Source organism: Armigeres subalbatus, chromosome 3, assembly GCF_024139115.2.
Source record: "Armigeres subalbatus isolate Guangzhou_Male chromosome 3, GZ_Asu_2, whole genome shotgun sequence".
In the NCBI taxonomy this organism is placed as follows: domain Eukaryota; kingdom Metazoa; phylum Arthropoda; class Insecta; order Diptera; family Culicidae; genus Armigeres; species Armigeres subalbatus.
Window position 1 is genome coordinate 366,382,424 of NC_085141.1, and position 12,883 is coordinate 366,395,306.

The 12,883-nt window shown below is 42.7% G+C and overlaps 1 protein-coding gene across 1 annotated transcript; it reads left to right on the forward strand.

Moving 5' to 3' along the window:
* The first annotated feature begins 203 nt into the window (after positions 1-203).
* LOC134223491 (NADH dehydrogenase [ubiquinone] 1 beta subcomplex subunit 1) lies at positions 204-769 on the forward strand. The gene is made up of 2 exons (XM_062702650.1): positions 204-322; positions 436-769. Exon 2 carries the CDS (start codon positions 543-545, stop codon positions 708-710), a length of 168 nt encoding a protein of 55 aa, XP_062558634.1. The 5' UTR covers positions 204-322; positions 436-542; the 3' UTR covers positions 711-769.
* The last annotated feature ends 12,114 nt before the right edge of the window (positions 770-12,883 follow it).

Sequence of the window (12,883 nt, forward strand, 5' to 3'; positions counted from 1 at the left end):
AACAAAAATCATGCGGAAAATTTTATTCGAGATACCAATACTTTCACACAAAAAGCTGCTGGTTGCACCTGACAGTTCGTGACAGCAGTTGACTGGCAGCAGCTGAAGTTACATTTTTTCCTCTTTGCAAGTCCCGTCCCAGCTTTTAGCCACTTCATAAACTCTCGAACCAGTCTAATGCACGTATAGTCTTTTTATGTTGTTATGTAACCAAATGTTGACATTTCCCCAACACTGTCCGCATCTGACCGAATCCGTCAAAGTTCTCTGTGCACTGGCAGCTACAAAATTGTAATCCACCGATTTGCGTAACTCCGGCAAGGTATATTTTCTACAATCGAATCAATTTCTCCCAATAATTTTAGGCTTCATGTCGATTTTATCCTTCTGGCGCCGATATCGGGTGGTTATCATATTCCCAACGTTGGCCATCAGCTCGATTTTCGCCGACTATTCGTACACCCGCAGCTGGAAGCAGCAACAGCAGCAGCAGCTCGCACCAGCTCAGGTTCCGCAAGGGTAATTGAGTCGGATACAAAAGGATGTTCGGACTGACGAAACAGTACCTGTGGGCTTTCATCCCACTGACCGGGTACGGGATCGGGTGGTTCCTGGATAACAAGGAAACCGAACGGATGACCATGTTCCGCGACAAGAGTGCGCTCTACGGAAGAGTTCTGAAGGAAGGCGAGAAGCCCTCGTGGCCTTGAATGTCATCGTAAGGTCTGGATATGGACTAGTGGGAAATAAATATGTTTCATAAACATTATCGTTTTTGAAGTTTTTTTATTCACTTGTTGAGCAATCCCGCATTCACAAAATGTTTTAGTATTAAACTTACCTCGAACCCCCGGTAATTTGAATCGATCTTTATTTAATTTATTGCGATTTATTTTTAATTTGGACATCTTTCTGAATCCACTTGGTGGACTCGAATCCAAAACCTTCTGTTACCAATCTTTGGATTACCAGTCTCGTTTATGTCACAGATAACAGGGTGCCTGTATCCCTGTATGTCTGTTATCTGTGATAGTTCTGAGAATCGATTGCAGAGTTGATGATGTTTGCAGTTTTTCTATTCAAATCGAAACAAAACAACAGTTCCAGATAATTGCATTATATATAACGGAACTGGCACATATTTTGCAAACCTGGGTGACGTTTTGCAAAACGCTTACAATGAGGTCAAACACGTTGATATGGTATCCTTGGATATCTCCAAGGACTTGGACCCCCTTCGTCCTTCAACACTTGAGCGAGTGGGGTTTGTAATTGTAAACCATGGTTCAAGGACTCTCCCGGAGGGGACTGGGGTACCAGGGTTCTATTCTGGCGGTGACTCTGTTCCTTGTCACCATGAACGGTGTGTTTCATTCACTTCCTCAGAACTTTTACGTCTTTGTCTATGCCGACGATATATTGCTGGTAATCGTTGGCGACACTCCAGGCCGCGCGCGAAGCTGCCGTCAGGGCTGTCCATCGCTTGGCCAGCTCTGTAGACTACACTATGACCGCCAGTAAGTGCGTCAGAGGACCAGTGTTGGTAAAATTCAAATTCTCAAATCTCATCCACGATTCAAATCAAGCGCGAGGCAAACCTCAACCGAATCAGGGAGCATCTATAAACTACGTAACGCTCAGAGGGAGGAGGGGGTTCACTGAAGTTTTTGCGTTACGTAATTAATGGATCTTCCCTCATGGCCCAGAGAATCGTCCATGATTCGACTCGCAATTTGCATCATTGCGTGACTTCTGTGACTTCTAAAACAATGGATAACAAATCCATACGTAATCATAAAATACGCTTCGATTGGGTATTGACAATTTTGAAATCATTTTTCGGCGAAATTCTGCGTTGAAAAACTCATGCGCGATGCTCTCCATGCAGAATCGCAAGCGAGTCAGCTCGCGCATGAGGCTTCGGTGAGTGGGATTTGAGCATGATTCTACCAACACTGCAGAGGACACGTGGACACGTCTGCCGTTGGTGGCACCAGTTGTTTGGACCGAGCGTCAAGTTGGGAGAGCATCCCATCTCCGACAAGAAATTTGTAAAAGTTCTTGGAGTGTCCATACACAGGAGCCTCTTGTTCCTACCGCACTTCCGCGAAGTCAAAGTTAATTGTAAGACAAGAGTTGATCTGGTTCGAATGCTATCCAAACCGCACCGAATCAATAACAAGATGCTCCGGATAATGATCGGGCAAGTCGAGCGACGTAGTTGAGACAAGTTCATACATGTTCTTGATTTCATCTGCATCGACAATATTGAAACTGTCACCGAGCTTCAACGTTCGAGCCGCTTCCGGGTTGCTACCCTATACACCAGCTGATTCTGCCTGTGCCGAGGCAGGCATCCTTGCCATTTAGCCATCGTGTGTGAGCTTATCGAAGGAGACGGAATACTGCACGTGATGGCCGGCGTCGATCTCTCCCCAGTAATGCGATCCATTGCCATCGTCGTATCCCACTCTGCTAGTGCTAACTCTGCACTCCAGAGCGAAACGCCTAAACACCCCTGGATCCAAGATATCCTAGCAAATATACTCCCGGAAATATACTACGGACTTACCTTGATCTCGGAGCATTGCGGAGTGCCTGGCAACACCACGGCCGATCACCCTGCCGGAATCGGTTATCAAGGTCGGCGATATGTGTCAACTGTCCCTGTGGAAGACGTAAAAACTTGGATAATGGCCCGTTTACATATGAGCTAGTTCTAGCGGACAATGCACTATCCGACAATACTAGCGCGTTATTAGCACAATGTAAACAGGAATTGTCCTCGCTAATAAGCGTTTACATTATGCTAACTTCGTGCTAGTATTGTCGGATAGTGCATTGTCCGCTAGAACTAGCTCATATGTAAACGGGCCATAAGAAAGACAGTGCAAGACAACTGGGAAATGTCATGGAGAGCTTCCACCACTGGACAGCAGTGTTATTCTACACTCTGTGCAAAAAAGTCTGCTCTTTGATTTTACACCATCTAAACGATTTTATTATCTTAATTTAAATAAGTGCGATTAATAGAACGATATTCGAATTTTGTGAGCGTCATGTCAAACTACCAAAAAATGCACACCGCAGAGTCACAGGAGCGCGCGCTGAAAATACACTCCAGTGTATTTTCAGTGCGCGTGCTGTGGCTCTAGCTTGCATTTTGTTGAAAATTTGACATGATAGGGGTAACGGCTCAAACCTTGGCCCATTATGCTACGGTTGAGCACATTTATCGTTATAAATCTTCATATATTGCATTTCCAACCAGAATTATTCCATCAGCCGGCTTGCTTACATTTGGTGTTGACGCCAAATAGCGAAAAACGGCGATGAATGTCCGCAATATCTCATTTAAACCAGCGAAAGTCTCGAGAGAAATTGACAAAATGTCGGCATCCTTGTCCCTATCAGGTGGATCATTTTTCAGCCCACTTGGGACGAGTGATTGTTGATTTCGAACATACGAAAGATAAAGATGGGTTGCTGTTTGTTGTACCAGTCATTTTGCTTGCGTTGAATAAAGACAGCATGCAATAAATAGAGAAAATCAAATCATCTGATTGAGCGTGAATTCTAATTGGTTGCATGTAAAATACTACCACACGGATTGTGAGAGTGCGTTTTGATTCCCCCAATAGCACGCTTACAAAGGACATGCTAACGAAAATTCTATTATATGAATCATTTATTTCCCAAATATTTACCATATTTGCTAGTGAAGAAGTTTAGAAAAATGAAAACTGTATTAAAAATTGCAATTGCAAAAAGGCTACATGTTCTAGCCCTCATGTTGTGCCTTCAAACAAATTGCATACGTTAATTATTGGCTGCCGCATAATTTTGAGATTTACTGCTAGTTGAAACCATGGCAGTTGTGTTGCTCTCCCTCTCGCGATACTCTCAAAGAAACTTTTGTTCCAAAACGTAAACAATGATTTAGGTGGGGATGATGCAAAATGCACTACTGAAGAAAGCCAATTATAAAACTTATTCTAGGCAATTCCTTGCTTTGTACTGTGCATAAACAGTTATAACTGAGCCAACTACCTGATATTATTACACAATTATTCATAAATACAATTATTGGATGCTTGTTTTCAACTCTGCCTGCATTGAAGTTTCATGATTGTTACGTGCGTTTGACTCCACTCCTCCCTATATCGATCAGCTGTTGTGAATCCTCTCAAATCTCTCACGTGTATCAACTTCCCGAGTTGAAAGAATACTTTTTCGGAATCATGTTACAGATCAAAATACTTTTTGCAAGCAATAGTATAGATCTAAATTATGATGTAATTTGACTTGAAATTATTCACATGAAATGACGTTGAAAGTTTATCTAATGAAATATATGATCCATTGTATCTTTCCATTATTAAATGAGAAAATGTTTGTAGGATTCGTGCGAAAGAAGATATTCATACACTAATTGAATCATTTATTTGCGAAATTCTGAAGAAAATGATGTATCGAACCCAAAAGGTTGATGCTTGAATCGCTTTCGCTTGAATCGTGTTTGAAAGCCGTAAGGTAGGCAATTATTCTTGGCATGTTCTGCGAATGAAAGCGATTATATCGTGTTTCGAGAAAAGCATCATGAGGCCCATTCACAAACTACATGACGTTTTAGGTTGTGGGAGGGTACATGTCTGAGCGTTAAGGACTTTTCAGAATCGTACAATATATTAAGCATTCTTAGAGGCTTGGTGTGGGTTGATTTTAGCGTTATGTAATTTGTGAATGAAACTTAACCGCTGAGTGGATTAACCTGTGTTTACAAAAATCAGCATCTCAATCGCAAGCATCGGATATTCTATCTGCAGCTTTCAGTTATTTTCTCCAGTACGGGTTATTGGTGAGAATGTTTTGATTTTAGAGTTTCACCTATACTAACGTAGTGCTACAAATCGAAAGCGCATGCCAACATTTGACTACGGGTGCCCCCAGTATTGTCCAGAAAAGTTTTGGTTGATAATGTCGCTATACTAATAGAAATTGTGAAATAAAAATGATAGCTGACATAGTGTGGTTGGTATCCATTCATCTGATGTGCGAAAGCAGGTATGTTCATTCAGAAAACTCTTTTATTGGGCAAAAGAAAAACTCTAGTACAGCCAGCCTGCATAAGTCAACGAAACATAGCTGCTAAAAACCGAGTCAAAGTGATTTTTCACGCAACATAATTGCTTTTAATAGTTTAAGAAGTTTATAAATCTAGAGTTATGAAGCAGATATATGTTTGATACACTTTTCTAAAGAAGCAGTGGTTAATATCTCCCTACAAATCGACGTATTATCGCTGAAATATTGATTAATTTGCGTGATGAGCCAATGTTACATCCAGGGCCAACATTACCGCCGGTTACCCTATTTGGAAAATTCAAATATCCCTTTATTAGTTGCACTTACGAATTAAGATCAAAAAACCGTTTATGTGGAGTAAAATCAAAGAGCAGATTTTTTTTGCACAGAATGTAGGACAACACTGCTGGACAGCTGCAGAGAATCAAGGGGATCACGTTGGCCTGAGGGCAGCAGGGACTATGTCCAAGGGCTTGACGATCCCTCCCCAGGCCATCTGCGAGTTGTGGCGCCTGCCTAGGATGTGGTGGGGTTTGACAGTGGGCCACTTTTAAACCTCTATAAAAAGCTGCATGTATCCGCAAGTAGGCTCCGCCAAAGCGACCGTGTGCCGCTCAAAGCGCACAAGCCCAAGTCCTGGTGTTAGGTGGGACGCTAAACAGTCCTGACACGACGGCCCTCCGACGAGACAGGAGGTTTGCGCAGGCCCAATAAGCCGCCTTTAAAAACAACTATTACGAACGACATAGAAGATAATACGACGAATGAAGGATCACGATTGGAAGCTTGGAACATGGAACTGCAAGTCGCTAGGCTTCGCAGGTTGCGACAGGATAATCTACGATGAATTACATCCCCGCAACTTCGATGTCGTAGCGCTGCAGGAAATCTGCTGGACAGGACAGAAAGGACCGCTTTTCCGGGCATCGAGCGGCTACCTTCTACCAAATCTGTGGCACCACCATCGAGCTGGGAACCGGCTTCATAGTGCTGGGAAAGATGGGCCAACGCGTGATTGGGTGGCAGCCAATCAACGCAAGGATGTGCAAGCTGAGGATAAAAGACCGTTTCTTCAACTATAGCATCATCAACGTGCACTGCCCACACGAAGGGAGATCCGACGACGAGAAAGAAGCGTTCTATGCGCAGCTGGAGCAGACATACGATGGATGCCCACTGCGGGACGTCAAAATCGTCATCGGTGACATGAACGCTCAGGTAGGAAGGGAGGAAATGTATAGACCGGTCATCGGACCGGATGGTCTGCATACCGTATCGAACGACAACGGCCAACGATGCATAAACTTTGCAGCCTCCCGCGGAATGGTAGTCCGAAGCACTTTCTTCCCCCGCAAGAATATCCACAAGGCCACATGGAAATCACCTAATCAAGTAACGGAAAACCAAATCGACCACGTTCTAATCGACGGTAAATTCTTCTCCGACATCACGAACGTACGCACTTACTGCAGTGCGAATATTGAATCCGACCACTACCTCGTATGTCTTCGCTCAAAACTCTAGACGGTGATCAACACGCGTCGGAGTCGTCCGCCGCGGCTTAACATTGGGCGGTTACAAGACGGTAGACTAGCCCAAGACTACGCGCAGCAGCTGGAAGTGGCACTCCCAACGGAAGAGCAGCTAGGCGCAGCATCTCTTGAAGATGGCTGGAGAGATATTCGATCCGCCATTGGAAGCACCGCAACCGCTGCAACGGTGGCTCCGGATCAGAGAAACAACTGGTAGGACGGCGAATGTGAGCACTTAGTTGAGGAGAAGAATGCAGCATGGGCGAGATTGCTGCAACACCGCACGAGGGCGAACGAGGCACGATACAAACGGGCGCGTTCACGTTCACGTAAGGGCCACGTGTCGCAGCCCGATATGTGTAAGGCAGGGAATCAATATTCGAGCAACGCCTAATAATATACTCTTTGTCATCAACAGAGTTTGTTACTGACAAACGCACCTAACGACAAACCTTTATTTATCAGAACTCGCACACAATGACAAGAATCATTTACCTTGCATGCTCTGATATCTCCGAAAATACGATGCTAATTATGTAATCATTGTTCGATTCTCGAATATTTCCATAAAAACAGAAACTATGATAGCATATAACCGAAATTTGCTCTAGAAATAATGCGGAATAACGGGATGAAAAGTTAGCAACAAGATTGTCTCCTTTTTTTGTTGCTGACAAAATTTTTCGGATCTTTGTCATTATTATCTCCGACAAAAACAAAGCTTTGTCCTTGGTTCTCTTTTGTCGCTTGTTTCGCATGCGCATTCCAAAAAAAAATGATTCCCTGGTGTAAGGAAATAAACGGGAACCTTCTTACGAACGAGCGTGAGGTGATCCAAAGGTGGCGGCAGCACTACGAAGAGCACCTGAATGGCGATATGGCAGACAACGGTGGCGGTATGGTAATGAACCTAGGAGCACGCGCGCAGGACATGCGACTTCCGGCTCCGAATCTCCAGGAAATCCAGGAGGAGATCGGCCGGCTGAAAAACAACAAAGCCCCTGGAGTTGACCAACTACCAGGAGAGCTGTTTAAACACGGTGGTGAAGCACTGGCTAGAGCGCTGCATTGGGTGATTACCAAGGTTTGGGAGGATGAGGTTCTGCCGCAGGAGTGGATGGATGGTGTCGTGTGTCCCATCTACAAAAAGGGCGATAAGCTGGATTGTAGCAACTACCGCGCAATCACATTGCTGAACGCCGCCTACAAGGTACTCTCCCAAATTTTATGCCGCCAACTAACACCAATTGCAAGGTAGTTCGTGGTTCAGTACCAGGCGGGATTTACGGGTTAACGCTCTACCACAGACAAGGTGTTCGCCATACGTCAGGTATTGCAGAAATGCCGCCAATACAACGTGCCCACACATCATCTATTTATCGACCTCAAAGCCGCATATGATACAATTGATCGGGACCAGCTATGGCAGCTAATGAAAACGGATTTCCGGATAAACTGATACGGTTGATCAAGGTGATGATGGATCGGGTGATGTGCGTAGTTCGAGTTTCAGGGGCATTCTCGAGTCCCTTCGAAACCCGTAGAGGGTTACGGCAAGGTGATGGTCTTTCGTGTCTGCTATTCAACATCGCTTTGGAAGGAGTAATACGAAGGGCAGGGATTGACACGAGTGGTACGATTTTCACGAAGTCCGTCCAGTTATTTGGTTTCGCCGACGACATTGATATCATGGCACGTAACTTTGAGAGGATGGAGGAAGCCTACATCAGACTGAAAAGCGAAGCTAAACGGATTGGACTAGTCATCAACACGTTGAAGACGAAGTACATGATAGGAAGAGGCTCAAGAGAGGTCAATGTGAGCCACCCACCACGAGTTTCTATCGGTGGTGACGAAATCGAGGTGGTTGAAGAATTCGTGTACTTGGGCTCACTGGTGACCGCCGATAACGATACCAGCAGAGAAATTCGGAGGCGCATAGTGGCTGGAAATCGTACGTACTTTGGACTCCGCAAGACGCTCCGATCGAATAGAGTTCGCCGCCGTACCAAACTGACTATCCACAAAACGCTTATAAGACCGGTAGTTCTCTACGGACACGAGACCTGGACGATGCTCGTGGAGGACCAACGCGCACTGGGAGTTTTCGAAAGGAAAGTGTTGCGTACCATCTATCGTGGGTTGCAGATGGCGGACGGTACGTGGAGAAGGCGAATGAACCACGAGTTGCATCAGCTGTTGGGAGAACCATCCATCGTTCACACCGCGAAAATCGGAAGACTGCGGTGGGCCGGGCACGTAGCCAGAATGTCGGACAGTAATCCGGTGAAAATGGTTCTCGACAACGATCCGACGGGAACAAGGAGGCGAGGTGCACAGCGGGCAAGGTGGATCGATCAGGTGGAGGACGACTTGCGGACCCTCCGCAGACTGCGTGGTTGGCGAAGTGCAGCCATGAACCGAGCTGAATGGAGAAGTCTTTTATGTGCAGCACAGGCCACTCCGGCCTTAGTCTGATGATAAATAAATAAAAACTTTTTCACATAAATTTCTCACTGCGCACTATATAAAAGCAATGTTTATTGCTCAAGTGAATAATAATTGCTACCATAATAACTACCGGAAGGCGTTCAAATGATCCGTTTTCTCAAACTTTGAAGCGTTTTTCAATTTATTTTCTTCGTCGCCTTGTTTATAGTTGAAAAACGCGTTGTCAAACTGGCGGTTTGAACTGAAAAAATCTTATGTTACACCAGTGGCGTAGCCAGAAAATTGGTCTGGGGGGGGTTTTCTGAACATATTTTTTTTCGAAAAAAAAAATTTCTTCTAAAAATTTTGTCTTTGGGGGGGGGTTTTATGCCCAAAACCACCCCCCTGGCTACGCCACTGTGTTACACATCTGATAATACATCATGCAATCAATAACAGTAGGGTTTTCAATTATTTTCCGCTAGTGTAATAACAGTAAAGTCTTCCAAATAAATATTTTTCATTCAAACTCGTCATTCATACTAAAATTTTCTACTATTCCAAAAGTTTGAAACAGGAAAAATAATTTCATAATAGAAATTTGTTGACAGCACTACCCACGTACATGTTAAGCATGTGTGTTAGTTGTTTGACAGACTGAGGCATTTAACTGAATGGCAGCACAATCAAAATCATTTTTATGCGGTCGAAATGGGATTGCAATAAGAAAAAATTGTGTACTGGAACCGAAATAAACTTTTAAGTTTGACTTTCAAAATTGACCGAAATGATAGTTATTCTGCATAAAGTCACAGCCCTCCTTAGCCGTGCGGTAAGACGCGCGGCTACAAAGCAAGACCATGTTAAGGGTGGCTGGGTTCGATTCCCTGTGCCGGTCTAGGCAATTTTCGGATTGGAAATTGTCTCGACTTCCCTGGGCATAAAAGTATCATCGTGCTAGCCTCATGATATACGAATGCAAAAATGGTAACCTGGCTTAGAAACCTCGCAGTTAATAACTGTGGAAGTGCTTAATGAACACTAAGCTGCGAGGCGGCTCTGTCCCAGTGTGGGGATGTAATGCCAAGAAGAAGAAGAAGAAGAAGAAGAAGAAGAAGAAGAAGAAGAAGAAGAAGAAGAAGAAGAAGAAGAAGAAGAAGAAGAAGAAGAAGAAGAAGAAGAAGAAGAAGAAAGTCACAGTTATCGTCCAGTTATCCAAGAAATGGCTTGAGCTCAGGAACAAAGATTTGTAGTCCTGTTCTAAGTATGGTACATGCTCCTTGTGGTACAGAGAAAGAATACGTAGATGATCAATTTTCCGGTTTCAAATATGGTACATGCTCTCTGTAGTACAAATAACAGAATGCGTTCACAGCATATGTTCTTGGTCATCCAAGAAATCCCTGGAGTAAGGCCTTTCGATCTACACGCGTAACTGAAAATCAATTTTCCGGTTTCAAATAGTTTCAATTGTAGTACAAAGAACAGAATGGGCACGGTGTCTTTTTTCAATAACTTTATTTCAAAAAATTCGGCATGTCTGAAATTTTGCCACATGACAGAGGAGGCATATACCTTTCATTTGCGACCGGGATGTAAATAATCTGTCGGGGGTCTAGTACAACTTTTTTTTAAGTTAGATGATCGTGTTTCATAGCGAAAACATGTACCATTCCCAAATTGTTCTTTGAATCATTCGGATTTAGAAGCATGAACGCATGAGTATAAATAAAAATGATAAAAAATATATTATATAAACCCCCCCCCCTCCTCCTTTCCCATCCCCCTTTCTTATTTTTTAGTGGGTACGGTTTTACTATTTCTCCTTATCAAGTATAAATTTAAAATAATGCTATGCAAATTTCGGCTTTGATTACTTGAGAACTCTCATTCAAAGTTCATTTTTCATTTGAAAATTTAAACATTTTGATAAAAAAAACTTCAAAAAAAAAGTTGCACTAGACCCCCCGACGGATTATTTACATCCAGGTCGCAAATGAATGGTATGACTCCCCTCTGTCATGTAGCAAAATTTCAGAAATGCCGATTTTTTTAGTTGAAGTTGTTCTACAAAAGACACCGTGTGCGTTCACAGCATATGATCTTGGTCATCCAAGAAATCCCTGGAGTAAGGTCTTTCGATCTACATGCGTAACAAAAAATCAATTTTCCGGTTTCAAATATGGTACATGCTCTCTGTAGTACAAAGAACAGAATTCATTCACAGCATATGTTCTTGGTCATCCAAGAAATCCCTGGAGTAAGTCCTTTCGATCTACACGCGTAACTGAAGATCAATTTTCCGGTTTCAAATATGGAACATGCTCTCTGTAGTACAAAGAACAGAATGCGTTCACAGCATTTGTTCTTGGTCATCCAAGAAATCCCTGGAGTAAGTCCTTACGATCTACATGCGTAACTAAAAATCAATTTTGCGTTTTCAAATATGATACATGCTCTCTGTAGTACAAAGAACAGAATTCATTCACAGCATATGTTCTTGGTCATCCAAGAAATCCCTGGAGTAAGGCCTTTCAATCTACACGCGTAACTAAAAATCAATTTTCCGGTTTCAAATATGGTACATGCCCTTTGCAGTACAAAGAACAGAATGCGTTCACTGCATATGTTCTTGGTCATCCAAGAAATCCCTGGAGTAAGGCCTACGTCTTCTGAACGTCTTCCATACGCAGATTCTGTTATATGTACTACAATTTGTACATTAAATTTACAAAATAGGCCTGTAGATCATTGGTTACGCTCCACTTCAGGTATTTCTTGGATAACCGCAAACATCCTCCGTACACATATTCTATTAAATGTTTCGCAATGTACACGTATCATATTCAGAACAGGCCAATATTAATTGAATTTATGTTATTTTTATTTAACACGGTATGATACCTCATAAAAAACTAATTTGATGTACTTGTAGAAATCGCATATCTATACCAACAGATTTATTTGACAGCAATCCATCGAATTTTAGACTGGACGAATGAAAATTCCCATGGACGTAAACAGATTTTCATAAGACAAATTTAAAAAAATTGAAGGGTATTTTTGTTTGCCGATTCCTAATAAACTATGATTTGTTCAATGCGCTAATAGTACACAATGAAAACTAGGAACTCTAAAATACGTGTTACAATACAACTTAGTTAGAGTAAGTAGTTGGGCTGGCGTATAAATTAGATTTGAAAACCAAGCACTACCTACTACGACGGGAATTAGCTTACTACCCTATTGCTTCAGAAAACTAGAAAAACGTTGTACTAGAATTTTTGAAATTAACATTTTAACCATTTATCATTGACTAGTTTGCAATCACCTTCATTTTGCATTAGTGTCGAGTCGAATCTAAATCCGAACCTCTCTTCAACTTATCCTTATCCTACCTCCTGGCTTTCAAGTGGTCTGCAAGGACTTTTCTGCCATTTCCCTCTCTATTATCGGCCTTGGATTGAGTTGTGCTCTCATTGCCCAACAAAACGCTGCAAAATGAAAAAGAAATTGAAATTATCAATATTAGACTTAATGTGTATTCTTTAATTAAACTTTGCCTATGAAAGGTCCTAAGGTTAGATCTAAGTGGCCATTTTAAGTCATCTCCTCCTTCCAAGTGCGCATAGCCTTGCTACTTACTGATCCTGAAGAACTGATCCAAATATCAAAATTCACAAAAAAGTGCTTCGATAATTCGTTTTCTTTGTGAAGTATTATAGATCTGGCCGTGGAGGAACTTCAGTAATTTTTATAAATATTCAGTCCGGCTCTGCAAGATCCCGTGGATAGTTGCAAATTGTCTAGAGTTATCGCAAAAGTTCAGTGTGTCC

What these genes read in the sequence shown, in the direction of transcription:
- LOC134223491 (XM_062702650.1), top strand. Translation starts at nt 543, where the DNA reads ATGTTCGGACTGACGAAACAGTACCTGTGGGCTTTCATCCCACTGACC.